Source organism: Rhincodon typus, chromosome 5 (genome assembly GCF_021869965.1).
Source record: "Rhincodon typus isolate 14 chromosome 5, sRhiTyp1.1, whole genome shotgun sequence".
Classification (NCBI taxonomy): domain Eukaryota; kingdom Metazoa; phylum Chordata; class Chondrichthyes; order Orectolobiformes; family Rhincodontidae; genus Rhincodon; species Rhincodon typus.
This window is the reverse complement of record NC_063336.1, coordinates 65,308,980-65,328,801: the sequence shown is the minus strand read 5'-3', so window position 1 is coordinate 65,328,801 and position 19,822 is coordinate 65,308,980. Positions and strand designations below refer to the sequence as shown.

The 19,822-nt window shown below is 41.5% G+C and overlaps 1 protein-coding gene across 1 annotated transcript in view; it reads right to left on the bottom strand.

The window, feature by feature from the left end:
• The window catches only part of opn5 (opsin 5), a 56,085-nt gene extending 43,733 nt beyond the window's left edge, over nucleotides 1-12,352 (bottom strand). Inside the window, exon 1 of the mRNA XM_048597392.1 lies at nucleotides 12,223-12,352. Coding sequence (XP_048453349.1) covers nucleotides 12,223-12,352 — 130 coding nt within the window. The remainder of the gene's footprint in view (nucleotides 1-12,222) is intronic.
• Nucleotides 12,353-19,822: the final 7,470 nt, after the last annotated feature.

Below are 19,822 nucleotides of genomic sequence, written 5' to 3'. Positions count from 1 at the left end.
TCCTACTATCTCTGTAATAGATTCCTCCCTACTTCCCTGCATGGGTACAATTCAAATAACACTCATGAAACTTGACACCTCACCCCACCTAATAGCTTGAACATTCACTCCCTCCTCCACTGATGTTTAGTAGTAGCTGTGCGTAGCAACTACTACACTGTGCTGCATAACTTACCATGGCTCTTTCAACAGCATCTTCCAAACCTGTGATCTCCACCAGCTACAAAGGAGATGTATGGAATGAAAGATTCCCTCCAAGCCACATGCCATCCTACAACTGATCTATATCATCTTTCCATCATTATTTTTTAACTGAAATTCCTAGAACGCTCTTCTTAACAGAATTCTTGATGTACTTATCTCACTTGAACTTGTGATTGAGGGGTGCAGCTCACTACTACTGTCTCAAGGACAATTAGAAGTAGGTAATAAGTGCTAGCCTACCAGCATCCTTTGAATTAATATATAAAAATATCTATGTAATCTCTGTTGGAATCATTAATTCCCAACACTCTTTTACTTCTTTCTGAAGGGATCTTGGTTTCTAAGTTTAACTCTCATATAAATAATAGAATCTTCAACAATACAGTACAGCCTAGTTTCTCTCTTCAAGTCCTATAGTGAAGTCTTGAAACATAATATTTTGTTTAATTGGTAACAGTGTCACCAATCACCAAAACTGAATTCAAACACAGAGGACAAAGGTCAAACATTAACATTCAAAATGAAAGTCCTTGGATAAAGCTGATTTGGAACAACACATCATAAGCAATCATAATTAGCATTGGAAAGTTTAGAACATCATGAAGATCACAGAATCCCACTAAAGGTCAGCTTCATGTGGATGGCTGGTGTTCAGAATAATTAAGCTGCAGGGAAATATCAATGGAAATTAATGGAACATACCTTTATACCCTTTTTAATAATCACACGATTACTAATGCATCAATTCCAAAAATGTAAGTTGAAGTCCTATCTTATTTTTCAAGTCAACAAAAATTAACCCATGGCATTATGTGAAGAATAGATGTCTGAGTTAATCTTTTCTCAACTGCCAGCCCCAAAACACAGGAGCAGAAAATTTCTTTGGGGATGTTTTAAGGCCAGTAAGGTAGATGCTAGGAGTTGACTCCTGAGGTAGCATCTCTATCCATGTCCATCTGCTGCTATCCACTTCTTTTTTTTCCCCATTTGCTCTCTTCTACTGTTTCAGTTCCTCTAATTCTTTCGATGCATTTCAGGCTGAATTTCAAATTAACTGTTAGTTTAAATGGTCTCTGTTTGTTTGTTCAAACCTTACCCTCAGATTTACCTTGGGAGATCTGGTAAAGATCTGAAAAAGACCTGGAGAGGAGGACTTTATCTAAACCTTGGCTTCAAATTCCTAGATTTCCCTCACCATTAAGAAAATGTTTCTGCTCTGGGATATGTAAGCTATACCTTGAAACTCCACTTCTGTTTCTAATTTGCTGTTCTTTCATGATATTTAACAAAACTTGTATCTGTTTACAAAGCTTCCCCTTCACCTCTGTGACTGAGAAACTTCAGTCTCTTGCCAAGCCTGTGATTGGAGACTGGTCTGACTGATTTTTCATCTTCAATCTGTTCCTGGCCACCGGGGTAGAAGAATCAATAACTGCTGCTTTTGGATTTTATTGTAGTCTTACAACTTCATCATGATCTTTCAAATCCTGCAAATAATTCAGTATACCTCCTGCATTCTTATTCTTATGAAAACAATTCCATTACCACAATATCCAAAAATTGTTTCTTGGCTTCACTCCTTAGATCTGTCTTCTAATTTGGAAAACAATTCATCAATGCTCTCAAACCTACCCGATGTCAGCATTATCCCACCAAGAGATTTCTGGATTTAACTCTGGACTCCTTCATATTATCACCATCTGTTTTCTGTTTACTGTCAAATTGTAATGTTTAGGTAACTGGTCCTATGTAACTTGATCTTTCCAAGTCATTGGCGTGAAGTATGGCTGCTACTCCACACCCAGGTCCATCATTCTGTTTCCACTTTAGTTTTACCCTCATTGACCCCTCTTTTCATTCATCAAGCATCCTTACATTTCTCCCCTCTAAAGTACTCTGCCTTCCCAATTTCTTACTCAACCCATTCATTACTCAGCAACTTATCTACTTGCTTGCTGTTGGCCCAGGTTTGAGTCTTTGTTAGGTAAGCTTACAGCTTCCATCTGTGCCTCTCTTGGCAGCCTCAGACAGGCTTATCAGGGCAATTAGCACTGGTTCGCAATGACCAACCATCCCATTCTCTTGAGATCTTTCTCCTCTGAGTTCACTGCCTTCTTATCCACCTTAAATTTCTCCCTCTGTGTATAATCTACAGCTCATGAATTCCCATAACTAGCTCTGTAACCTTGTTATCTCATGTGGTTTTGGTAATTCTATTATATCAATCATAGATAAGGTTATCACTGATTACTCTCCACCTACATCTCTCTTCCTTCTGCGTTCACCCTTGGAATAAATTATCCCTCAATTCACTTACAACAGGATTTTCAAAATCCCAACTGTTTAGGTTTTGACTTCCCTTCTGTCACATTTCTATGGCTACTGAGTTGCTCATCCCATTCACTTTCAAGTCCATTATTATAGTAATTGGAATGATGTCAGCAACAAAATGACTCCCTGCCCAGCAAAGAGACCAGCAGGTAGATAAGGTTGCTGCCCAGTGACTCTCTACGAAAATAGTCCTCCTTTCCAGAGACCCTAAACTTCCCGGAGTGACTATGACAGTAACTGCCCCTAAAGTCCAATGCCAATGCTAGGAGGGTTTGTTCTGCCTCTTGCCACACCCTTCCTATTCATGGCACTGGCAAGGCTGCAGAACTGCCAGCCCTCTAATTAGATTGGTTGCTCAGGGAGACTTCTTTCCTTAACTGGGTGGTGGTCCAGACAGCAATATTGGACACTGCTCGTGAGATTCTTTCTACAGCCTTGCCATGCCTTACATGAGCTTGGAATCTGTGTTCGGACCTAGTGGTAGTGATATGCTGGTAAGTTCCAGCCTAGACCTAGAAAAGAACTTAAAGTTCAAGATGGCGGCGCTGGATCGGTAGGTAGTGTTCGAGCTCCTGAGCTAGTCCGCTTTAGGCTGGCAGCATCCTTTTCTCTCTCTCCTTTCATTTTTGCTTCCTGTTTCTTTTTTCTCTTCATTTTCAAGGCTGGAATGGTGTCAGTGCAGCAGCTGCAGCATCAGCAGTGTGGATCGGGACTCCTAGTGGCAACGGCAGTGCTGAGAGTGGGCAGTCCCGGCTGTGGTATGCCTGCAGCTTTGACTCTTGTCGGTGGCGGGCAGGACACTGGCTGCTGTGGTGGCGGTGCCCAGAGCGGGGTCTTCCAGCTGCGGCAGACTTGGTGGTGTTGGTGAGGTGGCAGCAGCAGCAGAGCCAGGGTTCCTTGGGCTATAAGCGTCATTGCTGCTATCCCCGGAGCAGGATTCCTTAAGGCCTGGGATGCCTTGCAGAGTCCATGCACAAGCCCTGGAGCTGTGCTTGAGGTCCAATTTGAACAGAAGATGAACTCTACTTAAGTCATTTCTTATTATTCTTTTTGCAACTCAAAATGGCGCTGGATTGTGATAACAAAACACTTTTCTAGTTATATGTGACAATAAATCGTTTATTCATAATAAAACACTTCAGGATATCAAAAAGTCATGAAACATGTAACATAAATGCAAGTCTTTATCCTGTCTGAGATCACAAAGACTAACATGAAATTTTGAACTGATTTTGTTCGGTTTTCTTAAGCATCACATGCTTTTGAAAATATCAAAGCACATTATGTTGTGGGAAAGATGCTGAATGGGCAGATCATTTAAATAATCAAACATTTTTAAGTCTGAAATAAGTCAGCAGACAAGATCAGCAAAGCAATCTTTGTGAAACATTAACTGAGCTTCGAGAGTACGCTCAGATTTCTTTTATACACAGGGTTCAAGGTTCATTTTAAAAGTGTTAATAAATCCATAGCTTTCTCCGAGGGATTTTCTGCTGGCAAGCACTCGGTCTTCCTCGTCTGGTAAATGGTTGGATTCAGAGAAAAATTTAGAACATAGAACAGTACAGCACAGGACCCAGCCCTTTGGCCCATGATGTTGTGCTGAACATGACGCCAAATTAAATGAATCCCTTCTGCCTGCCATTGGTCCATATCCGCCATTCCTTGCATATTCATGTGCTTATCTAAAAGTCCCTTAAGACATCCCTATTGTATCTGCCTCCACCACCATCCTTGGCAATGCGTTCCAGACTCCTAAGACTCTGTGTAAAAAACTCACATCTCCTTTGAACTTTCCCACTTCCACCTTAACTACATGCTCCCTAGTATTATACACTTCAATTCTGGGAAAAAGATTCTGACCATCAACCCTATCTATGCATCCCATAATTTTACAGACTTCTATTAAGTTTCCTCTCAGTCTCTGCCACTCCAGAGAAAACAACACAAGTTTTTCCAGCCTCTCCTTATAGGTCATACCGTCTAATCCAGGCAGCATCCTGGTAAACCTTTTCTGTACCCTCGCCAAAGCCTCTACATCCTTCCTGTAATGTCGCAACCAGAATTGAATGCAATACTCTAAGTGTGGTCTAACCAAAGTCTTATAAAGCTGCAAAGTGACATCCTGACTCTTGTATTCAATTCTCCAACCAATGAAGGCAAGCATGCTGTACGCCTTCTTTAACACCTATCTACTTGTGTAACCACTTTCAGGGAGCTATGGATTTGAATCCCAAGATCCCTCTGTACATCAATGCTGTTCAGGGTCTTGTCATTAACTGTATATTTTTTCTGAACATTTGATCTCCCAAAGTGCAGCACCTCACAGTAAACACCATCTGCTGTTTTTCTGCCCATATCTGCATTTGATCTATATCCCGCTGTATCCTTTGACAACCTTCTACACTATCCACAACTCCACTGATCTTTGTGCTGTCTAAAAACTTACTAACCCACCCATCTACATTTTCATTCAAGTCATTTATATATATATCACAAACAGCAGAAGTCCTAGTACGGATCCTTGCAGAACACCACTAACCACAGACCCTTCCACCTCTGCCCTTTGCCTTCTCTGGGCAAGCCAATTCTGAATTCAAGTGGTCATGTCACCGTGGATCCCATGCATCTTAATCTTCTGAATGAGCCTACCATGAGGGACCTTGTCGAAAGCCTTACTAAAATCCATGTAGACAACATCCACTGCTCTACCCTCATCAGCCACCTTTGTCACCTCCTCAAAAAATTCAAATCAAGTTAGTAAGACATGACCTGCCCCACACACAGCCACACTGACTATCCCTAATTAGGCTATGCTTTTCCAAATGCACATAAATCCTATCCCTGAGAATTCTCTCCAGTAGTTTCTCAACCACTGATATGAGACTCACCGGTCTATAGTTTCCTGGATTATGTCATAGAATAGAATCATAGAATCCCTACAGTGTAGAAACAGGCCACTCGGCCCAGCAAGTCAATACCGAAACTCCCAAGAACATCCCACCCAGAACCATCCCCCTACACTTTCCCTATAACCCTGCATTTCCCATGGCTAACACACCTAACTTACACATCTCTGAACACAATGGACAATTTAACATGGCCAATTTACCTAGCCTGCACATCTTTGGACTGTGGGAGGAAACCGCAGCACTTGGCAGAAACACACGAAGACATGGGGAGAATGTGCAAACTCCACACAGAATGTAGCCTGAGGGTGGAATTGAACCCGGATCCCTGGCTCTGTGAGGCAGCAGTGCTAACCACTGAGCCATCATGCTGCCCCTTTTTTCCTTTCTCTCTTCTTGAACAGAGGAATAACATTTGCTACTTGCCAGACCTCAGGGACATCTGCAGTGGCTAGCGAGGATACAAAGATCTTGGTCAAGGACCCAGTAATCTCCTCTCTTGCCTCTCTCAATAACCTGGGGTAGATACCATTGGGATCTGGGGATTTATCCACCTTAATGCTCTTCAAGAGACCCAACATCATTCTTTCTTGAACTCAAAATGCCCTAGTATATTAGCATGCTCCACACTAATCTCACTCTCCTCCATATCCTTCTTTTGGGTGAATACTGACACAAAGTCCTCATTTAGGATTTCACCCACATCCTCTGCCTCCAAGCATATGTTCCTTCCTTTATCTTTGAGTGGTCCTACCTTCTCCTTAGTTATCCTCGTGTTTTTAATGTATGTATAGAATGCCTTGGGATTCTCTTTAACCCTACTTGCCAAGGTCATTTCATGGCCCCTTCTTCCTCTCCTAATTCCTAATTGAGCTCTTTCCTGCTTTCTTTATATTTATCATGGGCTCTGTCCGATGTTAGCTTCCTAATCCTTACATATGCTTTTTCCTTTTGACTAAATGCACAACGTTCCTCGTTATCCAGGGGTCCCTTACCTTGCCATCCTTGTCCTTCCTCCTTCCTCTTTCCTGGAACATGCTGATCCTGAACTCTGATCAGCGAGTTTTTAACAGTTCCTCCCAATAACAGCTCCTCCCAATTGACAGTCCCTAGCTCCTCCTAGTACTGATGTCATTTGCCCTCCCCCAATTTAGTTCTTTCCCACAAAGTCCTGACTTATCCTTATTCATAGCTATCTTAAAACTTAAGGAGTAATGAACACTGCTTCCAAAGTGATCTGCCACTGAAACATCAGTCACCTGGCCAGGCTCATTAGCCAATACAACGTCCAGTATGGCTCCTCCTATAATTGGAGGGGCCATATATATTCTTCATTTATAACAAGGTAGATCTGAACTTCAGCCTCTGGTATCCTGTTTCTAACTAACCCAAGGCAACCCCCCAACCAGCTTGACCTTCTGCTACTCTCTCCAGATGTAGCCAAAGAAATGGAAGCTCCAATATTCTGATTTCCACCTTATACACCCTTTCCCCACAAACAACAACCCATCTATAAAACTGGTACTGCAGACTGACTGATCATTATACACATCACTCAGTTTCCACCCTTCTGATAGAGATCATCAACCTGAAATGCTGAGTATTTCCTACATTTCCAGTTTTTATTTAAGATATTGTTAATGCTTGCTTTAATTGTTGTCAGTTGGAGAATCTCTTCAGACGGCATGGAATCAAAACTTAGGAGAGAGATTACAACTCAGAATTATCATAATGGTTCCAACTCTTAAAAGGACAATTTATTAAGATAGAATGCATAAACTTATTTTATATTGTTTTAGTTTTAGCAGTTTGCGGCCGAGTGGGATTCAATTGGCACATTCAATAAGGTAGATACTGCGAAACCAGTAACTTTGATATTGGAGTCCAGAAAGAGGAACATAAAACGTAAAATCAGAGCTTGCCATTTAGATCTCAAATCAGAAAGCAAATTTTCATACAGGGGACAGTGGAAATCTGGAAGTTGCACTCCACAAAAGTGGCTGAGCATACAAGGTCTATTTTTAAGGCTCATTTTTGAATGTTAAAGAATCTGAGCTAAAGGACAAGAATTGTTGAGATACCAGACATCTATAAGTTAATTGAAGAGAGAAGCAGGCTTGTGGAGCTGAATACCTTACTCCTGCTCCTAATATCCTGTACCTACGTAACTCTGTCCTGTCTCAATTTTTGCAATCACCAGTCCCTGCTCATTCAAAGAACACTGACATGGTTTCACCCCAAAAGAATTTTGCTGCTTCATTACTTTAAGTGAATGCGCAAGCAGTAAAGCAATCTTAAATGGTGCTATTCTGTTAGTCAACTGCAATAGTTAAGCAGTTAAATCGAAAGAAATAAAAATAAGTTAAATTGAAATAAATCTTTCACAACTTTTTCTGTCAATCATGTCAATTCATTTGAAGATATTGGGCTGGATTACATTTGTAGTGGTTGAACAATGCATTAGGGAGGTTTACAGTTGGATTTTCATTTCAGTCTGCAGCTCAGAGAATATTCCTACAGTAGCAAAGGATCAAGTTGACATTTGAACATTTAGTTGTAGTTTAGTAGCGTGTAATGATAAAGCAAGTGAGGTACGAATATTACATCTGTTTGTGGTCAATGTTAGACCTTACTTTCACATCATGTGAACTTTTGTCTGATGTTTCATTTCTGCTGTTAATTGAAATTTGCCACATGGTCTCAGCTCAAAGTAAGATAATGAGTTCATGGTTTTATACTGCTGATGGAGAACTCTGTTAACATCTATGGCTCAAATCAAAACAAGTAAGACATGGTTTCTGCAGAAAACACAACTGTTGGTATGGTATAACAAGGTGTAGAGCAGGATGAACACAGCAGGCCGAGCAGCATCAGAGCGGCAGGAAAGCTGACGTTCCGGGTCTGGACCCTTCTTCAGAAATGGGGGAGGGGAAGGGGATTCTGAAATAAATAAGGAGAGAGGGGGCGGCGGATGGAAGATGGATAAAGGAGAAGATAGGTGGAGAGGAGACAGACAGGTCAAAGAGGCGGGGATGGAGCCAGTAAAGGTGAGTGTAGGTGGGGAGTTAGGGGGAATATGTCAGTCCAGGGAGGATGGACAGGTCAAGGAGGTGACATCATTGTGGCACTGGAGGAAGTCCAGGATGGACATGTCGTCCAAGGAGTGGGAGGGGGAGTTGAAATGGTTTGCGATTGGGAGGTATAGTTGTTTGTTGCGAACCGAGCGTAGGTGTTCCGCAAAGTGGTCCCCAAGCCTCCGCTTGGTTTCCCCGATGTAGAGGAGGCCACATCGGGAACAGCAGATACAGTATACCACATTAGCAGATGTGCAGGTGAACATCTGTTTGTTGTGGAAGGTCTTCTTAGGGCCTGGGATGGGGGTGAGGGGTGAGGTGTGAGGTTTAGGGGCAGGTGTAGCACTTCCGGTGAGAGTGGTCCCTCCGGAAGGCAGATAAGGATGGGGAGGGAAAAATGTCTTTGGTAGTGGGGTCAGATTGCAGATGGCAGAAGTGTCGGAGGATGATGCGTTGGATTCGGAGGTTGGTGGGGTGGTACGTGAGGACGAGGGGGATTCTGTTTTGGTTGTTAATGCAGGGAGGGGGTGTGAGGGATGAGTTGCGGGAAATGCGAGAGACACGGTCGAGGGCGTTTTCGACCACTGTGGAGGGGAAGTTGCGGTCCTTGAAAAAACGAGGACATCTGGAAAGTCTGAAACCGGAATGCCTCATCTCGGGAGCAGATGCGGCGGAGGCAAAGGAATTAGGAATAGGGGATGGCATTTTTGCAGGAAGGTGGGTGAGAGGAGGTGTAGGCCTAGAAGTGTATTCCATTCTCTCCGTGACTCCCTTGTCCGCTCCACACTCCCCTCCAGCCCCACCACACCTGGTACTTTTCCTTGCAACCGCAGGAAATGCTACACCTGACCCTACACCTCCCCCCTCAACCCCATCCCAGGCCCCAAGAAGACATTCCACATCAAACAGATGTTCACCTGCACATCTGCTAATGTGGTATACTGTATCCGCTGTTCCCGTTGTGGCCTCCTCTACACCGGGAAACCAAGCGGAGGCTTGGGGACCGCTTTGTGGAACACCTACGCTTGGTTCGCGACAAACGACTGCACCTCCCAGTCATGAACCATTTCAACTGCCCCTCCCACTCCTTGGACAACATGTCCATCCTGGGCCTCCTCCAGTGTCACAACGATGTCATCCGAAGGTTGCAGGAACAGCACCTCATATTTCGCTTGGGAACCCTGCAGCCCAATGGTATCAATGTGGACTCCTATCCAGTCCTCCCACCTCAAGCCCCACCCCCATCTCCTACCTACCAGCCTCATCTCGCCCCCTTGACCTGTCCGTCCTCCCTGGACTGACCTATCTCCTCCCTAACTCCCCACCTACACTCACCTTTACTGGCTCCATCCCCGCCTCTTTGACCTGTCTGTCTCCTCTCCACCTATCTTCTCCTTTATCCATCTTCCATCCACCGCCCCCTCTCTCCCCATTTATTTCAGAATCCTCTTCCCCTCCCCCATTTCTGAAGAAGGGTCCAGACCCGGAACGTCAGCTTTCCTGCTGCTCTGATGCTGCTTGGCCTGCTGTGTTCATCCAGCTCTACACCTTGTTATCTTAGATTCTCCAGCATCAGCAGTTCCCACTATCTCTGTTGGTATGATATGCTTTGATTGTTTGCTATATGTTAGCGAAAAAGTTATTCTGCTATCTCAGACTTATGTAGTCTGTATTCTGTGTTTATGATTGTTATTATAATTACTGTAGCTGCTACAACAATAATGGTTTCTAAAGGTGAGGCAGGTACCTTTATATTGGAATGTCATATATCGTAATAACATCTAACAGTCTTAAAGGTAGACTGTCCGCCTGGTCTGGAATCTATGTAATAACATGGCAAAATGCGATGCCATTTAATTTAACTCTCAAAGTAAATGCTCTGAAAATAAGTTAGGTTTTAGGAAATGATTTGATACTTATAAAGCTTTAATCGCTTCAAAAGCCTGTTGTGTGACAAAAAAAGACACACAGTTCTGTCCTAAATTGTCTTAGCTTTTTAACAAAATGCCTTAAAGAGAAAAGTATGTATTGAGAAGTTAAATTACTTTGAAATTGAGTTCTGAAAATGGCTTTGCATGTAATTCTTGTGATTTAGTGTATTTTATAAGTGTATGTTGCAATGATAACTTGTTAACTTATATTACTTGCCTTTAATTAATTATATAATGACTTCTTATCAGAGAACCTAGCTTATTCAAATTACGGAAAGAAAATAGGCTTGACTCCTAGCAACCAAATCATATTTTCGAACAAGAATTCTTGTAAATCCTGTGACTCCTATTTTTCCAGATAACAAAGAAAGACCCTGTAAAAAATAGTATTGCCCTTTCGAAGTGGCTGACATGTTAAAGAATGTTAATACCAGCAGGTGATATCATTAAGATGGCCATTACCTTTAAGCAACCAGTCAGAAATTGGACACATACCACTTGGTCAATCCAAGATTAATAATCTGCTGTTTGTACATTGACAAGCCAATCAAAAGTCAGGAATTCCTGAGCCACTACCATTAACAGAGGTATTGGCTGCCAAGGGCTAATACATCGTAACTTTGAGCAGCCAGATATGCAGCAAGGGCAAGAACGAAGATTGACTTCAGTGAACAATACACTGTAAGATCAAATGCCCAGTCAGCTGGAAGTTTGCGCTGGTGTTCCAAAGTGGATGGAATACTTTCTCTGCCTTTATTAAATAACACTCTTTTGTGTTTATTATGATAAACTGAATAAAATTTGTGAAATCATGCTCAAATTCTGAGTAATTTTGTAACCAGGCAGAACCAAAAGACTCTTTTAGATTAGCTTCCCAACACTGTTTGTAATTACAACTGACTTAAGTCTTACAATGACAGTTAAATTGCTCAGTCTAGATCTTACACTACAGTCTTCATCCCTCTAAAATTATCCTAGAATCACCAGGATTGTAAAGATGAATCCCTTAGACACAACTGCCAGAAACCCAGAGTTCCAAATAAGAAAGTAGCTTCAGTCTAAGGCTTTGCTGAGATCAGAGTGTACGACAGTAAATACTGCAAGGCGAACTGAAGGGAGGGCAGGCCCTTGGAGAGGCTCTGCTTTCAGTTATATCAGGTCTGTATATCATCAGTACCTCAGTCTGCTTATATTGTCCACCAAGCAATCTCAGTGGCTGATGGTAAAAGGGATAGAAAATAAACAATTAGGCCAGAAGAATGTGTCCAATACCTGTTTCTATATGCATGACTAGAATTCGTGGAAAGAAATCCAGCCGGAGGCGAGACAGTGGTGAGGCTCAAAACCCATTTCTGTGATATCTCTGCTAAAGTACCATCTAATTTAGAGTGAGGAAAAGCCAGCTTGATACATCAAAGGAACAACAACACAACTGAAACAGCACTTCACCTTTGATCTCTGTCTAAAATCTTAATACCTCATTCAATATTCTCCATCTTTTCTGCAGGGACGATAGGAGCCACAGTGCACTGTCTATCAGAATGTTAGAGATCAAACTCTATTACGTCACCATTATTCTTCAATACGGCACCAGCAGTTTAATCATATGAGTCAACTTTGACAGGGAAAATAATGTGTACACCTCATCTAAATAAGTGTGATTATTCAGTGCACACTATTAACTTATTAGCAACTCAAGCATGCATTTTGACTGGTGGCGCCGTGGTCATAAACAAGTTCCAAAATAAAAGTAAGCAATTCACATTGCTTTACCTGTGATTATTAAGTAAATTCCTGCTATTATATCAGCTTCCCAGGAAAGCTTTGACTTGAACAGATCTTCATGAAGAGAGGGAGGAAGATCAGTAGTGAGAGGAACTGTATCATTGTCATTCGATGACATCCTAAAGCAATGTTACCTTAAACGAAAACAGAAAACCATTATCATTTCCAGAAGCAAATTATGTTTGGAATCTACAGCAATATCCTTTTTAAGTTATATCCAATTTGAACTGTATCCTAAATTATAACAAAATTGGCTCATTCATTATCCCTGTGCTTCATGGGTGGCATACACCGGCACTATCCCCCACCTCTTCCTCCACTACTTCGATGACTGTAGCGGCGCTGCCTCGTACTCCCGTGAGGAGCTTGAACAGTTCATCGACTTTACTAACACCTTCTACCCCAACCTCAAGTTCACCTGGACCTCTCTCTCCTTCCTGGACCTCTCTGTCTCCATCTCTGGTGACCACCTCTAAGCTGATATGCCGGGGTAGCACGGTGGCTCAGTGATTAGCACTGCTGCTTCACAGCGCCATGGACCCGGGTTTGATTCCAACTCGGGTGATTGTCTGTGTGGAGTTTGCACATTCTCCCCGTGTCAGCGTGGGTTTCCTCCGGGTGCTCTGGTTTCCTCCCACAGTCCAAAGATGTGCAGGCTTGGTGGATTGGCCATACTAAATTGCCCGTAGTGTCCAGGGATGTTTGGGTTAGACATGGGGACATACAGGGCTAGGGGAATGAGTCAGGGCGGGATGCTCTTCGGAGAGGCGGTGTGGACCTGTTGGGCTGAATGGCCTGTTTTCACACTGTAGGGATTCTATGATTCCCTCTAGGTCCAGTAGTGCCTTGAATTTAAAATTCTCACACCCGTGAGAATTCCACCCACCTCCATGTTCAGGATAAGCCTAGTCAACCTTGTGTGGACTACCTCCAATGTCAGTATACCTCTCCTTAGATAGGGCCCCAAAACTGTTCCAGTTACCATCTGTCTAGTGTCTTCTTTCGTTTCAGTAAAATTTCTCTGTTTACCTACCCCAGTCCCTTTGAAATAAAGGCCAACATTCCATTTACCTTCCCTATTACCTGTTAAAATTGTATGGTAGCTTTTTTGAGATTTTTGCAGTACTCCCAAATCTCTCTGCTGTGGCTTCTGCAGTCTTTTTCCATTTAAATAAAACTCAGCTCCTGCATTCTTCCTGCCAAAATGGATAATCTCACAAAATCCTACATTATATTCTATCTGCCAAGTTTTCGCCCACATACTTAATGTATCTCTATCCCTTGCTAGACTTCACCATTCATACTACTTAACTATTTTTGTGTCATCTGCAGTCTTGGCTCTCAAGCATTTAATTTCCTCATGCAAGTAATGAATATATATTGTTAAATAATTGTGGCCTCAGCACTGATCCCTGTGCCGCTCCACTCGTTACAAGTTGCTATACTGAAAATGCCCACCTTATCCAAACACTCCATCTTCTATTAGTTGCCAATCCTCTAGCCATGCAAATATACTATCTGCAACACCATGGGCTCTTATCTTATTAAGAAGACTAATGTGTGGTACCTTATCAGATGCCTTCTAAAAATGCAAACATATTGTAAGTTATATCCACTACTTCCCCGTTATCCATCCTGCTTGTTACTTCCTCAAACAATTTTAAAAGATTTCTCAGGCATGAAATTGCTCTGACGCTGCTTGATCATTTGTTGTATTTCTAAATGCTCTGCTATTACAACCTTTATAATAGATGCTAACATTTTCCCAGTAACACGTTAAGTTAACTGGTCTGTTGTTACCTGTTTCCTTCCCTTGTTAAATAAAGTTATTACATCGGTAGTTTTCCAATCCTCTGGGACTTTTCCAGAATCTAAGGATTCCTGAAAGATTACTAGCAGTGCATTCATTATTGCTGTACCTAATTCTTTTAATATCCTAGGAAGCATTCCATTAGGTCTGAGGGACTTATTGATCTTTAGCCCTATTTGTTTTTCTAACACATTTTCTCTAGTAATAGTTATTGCATTTATTTCCTCTCCTTATTTTGCTCCTGGATTATTTAGTAATTCAGGAGTGCTATTAATTCTCTACTGTGAAGACTAATGCAAAGTATTTATTCAATTCCTCTGCTATTTCCAGGTTGTCCATTTACATGCCCCCACTATCTCCTGATTTATTCTCAGCCCTACCGAATAGTTACTGTTAGAGGACCTATAGACCACTTTTATTGGTGTCTTCTACCCTCTTTATTTCTTACCTCTATTCATATGGATTCTGTATCTAATCCAAGATCGTTTCTTAGTATTGTACTTGTTCCATCCCCACCACCTTCTCCTTCCTGACTGTCCTTGGGAAATTACACACCTCTGAATATTTAGATCCCAGTTTTGATCTCCTTGGAACTCTGTCTCCATAACTGCTCTAAATATACCCATTTACCATGTGTTTGATCCATTAATTTATTTTTTAGTTTTGAATACTGCATGCATTCAGGCAAGGAGCCATTAATTTTGCCTTTTTACTACCTTTCCCCCTTTGACAATATTTATTGCTATTTCTTCTGTGTTTGTGCCTTCCTGTCCAATTCTGGATGTTGTTATCCAAATAGCAGCCTTGTAATGCTGCCATAGCCTCTTGCTTTGTAAGCCTATAAAGTGGCAATAACCATACCTCTAAGCCAGGGATCCCAGGTTCAACCCCACCCTCTCTAGGGGTGTGTAGTAACACCTTTGAACAGGCTGGTTAGAAAATATCTACCTTTTCCCTCACACAAACCCCTTAACCTCTTAAATTAGTTTAAAGCCCTAGTTATTCAATTCATCAGGACACTGATCCCAGCACTGGTTCAAGTGAAGCCCATCCCACTGGAACAGCTCCCTTCAATTCCACTATTGGTGGCAGTGCCTCATGAATTGAAGCCCATTCCACCCACATCAAACTTTGAGCCATGCATTTAACTCCTTGACTTTATTTACACTCTGCCAGTTTGTGCCTGGCTCAGATAGTAGGCCAGAGATTAATGCCTGGAGATCTTGCTGTCTAATTTAGTTCCTAACTGTTCAACACTTTCAGCAGAACCTCCTGTCTAGTCATATCAATGTCGTTGGTACAAACATGGATGACGACAATGAGAGGCTGGATACACTAGGATGTTTTTCCTGTGGATTGTTGGAGGCTGAGGGGTGACGTTATAGAGGTTTATAAAATCATGAGGGGCATAGATAAGGTCAATAGTTAAGGTCTTTTCCCCAGTGTACAGGGGTCCAAAAATAGAGGGCATAGCTTTAAGGTAGATGGAAAGATTTAAAAGGGACCAAAGAGGCAAATTTTTCATACAGGGTGCACATATGCGGAATGAGCTGCCAGAGGAAGTGATAGAGATGGGTACATTACAACATTTAAAAAACATTTGGACATGAATAGGGAAGGTTTAGAGGAATATAGGCCAAACACAGGCAAATGGGTCTAGTTCAGTTTGGGAAAACCGGTCAGCATGGACAAGTTGGACCGAAGGGTCTGTTTCTGTGCTGTATGACTCCATGATTCTATAAATAGATTCCTCCCCTCCAACTTCAAGTTCTTCTCCAGCACTGAGGAGTCCCATGAAGGAATTTTAAAAACTCGTAACTTTTGGACAATTGTAGGGACAATTGTAGTCCTCAATCCTCTAACTATCACTCTTGACATTCAATGGCATTACTATCACAGAATCCCCTACTATCAACATCCCCGGGACTATCATTGACCAAAAACTGAACTGGTCTAACCATATACATACAGCGGCTACAAAAGCAGGTCAGAAATTAGGAATACTGCTGTGAGTAACTCAGCTCCTGACTCCCCAAAGCCTGTCCACCATCTACAAGGCACAAGTCAGGAGTGTGATGGAATACTCCCCATTTGCCTGGATGGATGTAGCTCCAACGTCACCCAAAAACTTGACACCATCCAGGACAAAGCAGCCCATTTGACTGGCACCACATCTACAAGCATCCACTCCCTCCACCACCGACAGTCAGAAGCAATAGTGTGTACCATCTACAAGATGCACTGCAGAAATTCACTAAAGATCCTTGGAAGGCACCTTCCAAACCCACAATCACTACCATCTAGAAATATAAGGGCAGCAGATACATGCAAGTTCCCCTCTAAGCCACTCATCATCCAGACTTCAAAAAATATTGCTGCTCCTTTACTTTCATTGGGTCAAAATCCTGGATGATGGCATTGTGGGTCAACCTACCGCATGTGGACTGCAGTGGTTCAAAAAGGCAGCACACCACTGCATTCTGAAAGGCAACTAGGGATGGGCAATAAATGCTGGCCCAGCAACACCCACATCTGATGAATGAATAATTATTTTCTTAAATTGCTATCCCTAGGCCCGCATACCTGCCTCACCTGCAGTAACACCCTGCTATCCCTGATCGTACACCAATTTTGAATTATCTAGACTAAATGGTGTGACTAGCCTGCAAAACAAAGTGTCCAGGTAACTTCCCCTTTCCTGATGTGTTGCAATATCTGCAACTCTGACTCTAGCTCCTCAAATCAGATCCAAAGTTCGTCAAACTGCGTATGAGTTTGCTCTGAATCATATAGGCATCAAACTGCTACCACATGCTGCAGCAGCAAACATCACCCATCCTACCATCGCTATCATATTTTATTTAACTTATCAATTAATGATTCTAGGTTTCCTACTCTTTACACTTTACTGTGACATTTTGTTTATAATAAAAAAACACCAGTATCAATTTTGTACTTAAGCTGCTACTTTTAAGAAAGTAGAGAAAACACTAGAAATCTAAGCACAAACTGACTTTAAAAATATTCACCAATAACCTACTAACCAATCAGCTTTTTTCCCTGTACCCGTGTCACATTTTGGTTCATGAAATCACTCCACTGTTGGCCTCACTGAAAGTCAGCCTCTCGATCCATGTCTTTTATCCTGTCCCACCTACCTCCTTCTCTGGAAAATTAACTTCTTGAAGTCAACCTTAGTGCCCCTCTTTGCACTAAATTGAACCAAATTTCCAACAGTTTAAGTCACTTTGTCTTCGTATTGCTCCACCAAAGTTTGCCGCAAACTGTCCATGCCCCTTCCTGTCTCTGCGGTGTAAGAATTCTCCTTCTTATATGGATCTGGCCAGAGACACCGTCACCAAAGTGTCCAGCATCTCATTTAAATAAAGGAATTCACAATCAGGCAGCTACCTCCTTTAAATAGGCTATTTAACTTACTTAAAGGCTATTCAATCGGACTTTAACTCTGCAACTGAACTTGGAAGGGATAACACTAGTTTAATTCCCACTTTGAACTCGTGCCTTCAGTGATCTGGATTTTATGTTTTGGAATCACTGCACTAATTTCTCTGCCTCCCTAAGTTTATCTCGTTCTTTAAGACTATCCTTAAAACCTACCTCTTTTATCAAGCTTTTGATTATCACTCTTAATATCTCCTTTTGTAGCTCAGTGGCTCTTTTGAAGCACTTTGGGATGTTTTAAGATGTTATTGGCAAGTTAGTGTTGTGTTGAAATCCTTTCTGTGTGATTTGAAATGAAATCCTAGGAACTGGTCAACGGTAACATTTATTCTGTTTGCATTCGTAATTAAAAGCTCTGATCTATTAGCTTCACGAGTTTCAAGTTAAGAAATTTGGCTTTAGCTAAAGTAAATCCCTGATGTGAATGTCGTGTGGATTTCCACTCTGGATCAACAGCTGGTTCACGAACCAAGCTGGCAACCTCTTCCCTCTATGGGTTTGTATTCTGCTGTGTAACAGGAACAAAGGAACAGGAATTGCTAATCCAACTCCTCAAACTAGTCCATCATTCAAGAAGATTATGGTTGATATACATCCTAAATCCAGCCACCTAGTTGGTTTTCATATCACTTGTCTAATAGAACAATTTCCATTTCAAAGATAAACTTACTAATTGAGCTAACATTTACTGTGTTCTGTAGAAGAAAGTCCCATACTCCTACCACTCATTGCATGAAAAAGTTGTTCTTAGTTTCTCTCCTGAATGGCCTGGGTCAAATTATACAGTAATTTCCCCTTGTTTTAGTACCTCCATCAGTGGAAAAGTTTATATCTATCCTATTAATTCCCTTCAAATCCTAAAAATAACTCAGTCAAATTACTGCTTAACTTTATATAGTCCACACAATATTAACCTATTTTATGTAACTTCTCCTCATTATCTAACCTTTGGACCCCTGGTAATATTCTGATGAATCTGCTTTGCACTCCTTGCAATATATTGGTGTTATAGTGCAACATCCCTGGCTGTACATGATAATGTAGCTGTAGATTAATTTCATTTGGAATTTCCAAACCGATAGCAAAACTTTCTTCCCTTCATATCCGAACCCTTGAGTGACAAAGGCAAATATTATACTAGCTTTTGTTCTTTTTTTTGTGCCTGACTAATATTTTTAATATTCAATCTGTCAGTATTACTAGATACTTTAACAAAGACATAACCTATTAATTGGTTTTATGTATATGTGTTATTCATCAGATAGCAGTCAGCAAGGAATACCATGAAAGACTTAGTAGGAAATTCCTGAGCAGTTCCCATTCCACCACTTCAGCTTTGCTGGAAGTACCACAGATGGCCTCCTGTTTTACTGAATTACAACACGCCTGTCAGCATACTATAGACCATTCTTTGACTCACCATATGAAGAAATACAGGATATCTGCCCTTTTGGTTTAATCTAACTTGACATATACAACTATAAACATTAAAACTTACTTCCAGTGGCTTTCTACAAATGTCACTATTTTATATCTTGTCAGTCATGTAGTGTCAGCTGCATAGCGTATAGGTCTTGGGGAGAATAAAGAAATTGCTGAGTGGAGGGAGCTTGACCTCTGGAGAAATGACTGGATAGTTACTGAGAGTTGAACACTTTTGACATGTTGAATTGTGACAGCTCTGCTGGTCAAAACGTGTCACTGTAGAAAAATTGTATAGTTTTCAAACTGTATAGGGTTCTATTGTTGGAGAAGACAGGCTCATATTTTTGAATAGAAGTGATCGCTGTACACTTGAATTGCGAGTTAAGAGCATGAGTTAGCCATTTGGCCATCACACCCAATCTGTGGTTAGATAAGATGATGAGGCATCAATACCTCTTTCCTGCCTGCCCCTAATTCCCCTGAATGCTCGTTTTTAATTCAAGTAGCTATCTATAAGATTTATGCAGGTCAAAGCCTTTTTTCTACCAATTTAGAGTTCATCTAAGGTGAATCTTTAAACAACACAACTGTCTCTGATTGCAGATAGGCATACGACTATAGGGGTCTGTGCCTCATTCTTTGAGTGGCAATTAGGTTTTTAATGTGACATCTGTTAAATGCACAGCCCATTGGGCACACCCCTATTCCACCAGTAAATTACACAGCATAAATAAACACTAATGGTGGAGGATGTTTGACAGTTCATATATTGAATGGCAAATAATTTTTTAAATTGCAATGCACCAATTAACTACAAGCAAGGAAAAAGAAAAGATCATTCCAAAAAAAAAAGAAAATTAACAAGTTTGACATGCCTAGAAATCATGTTAC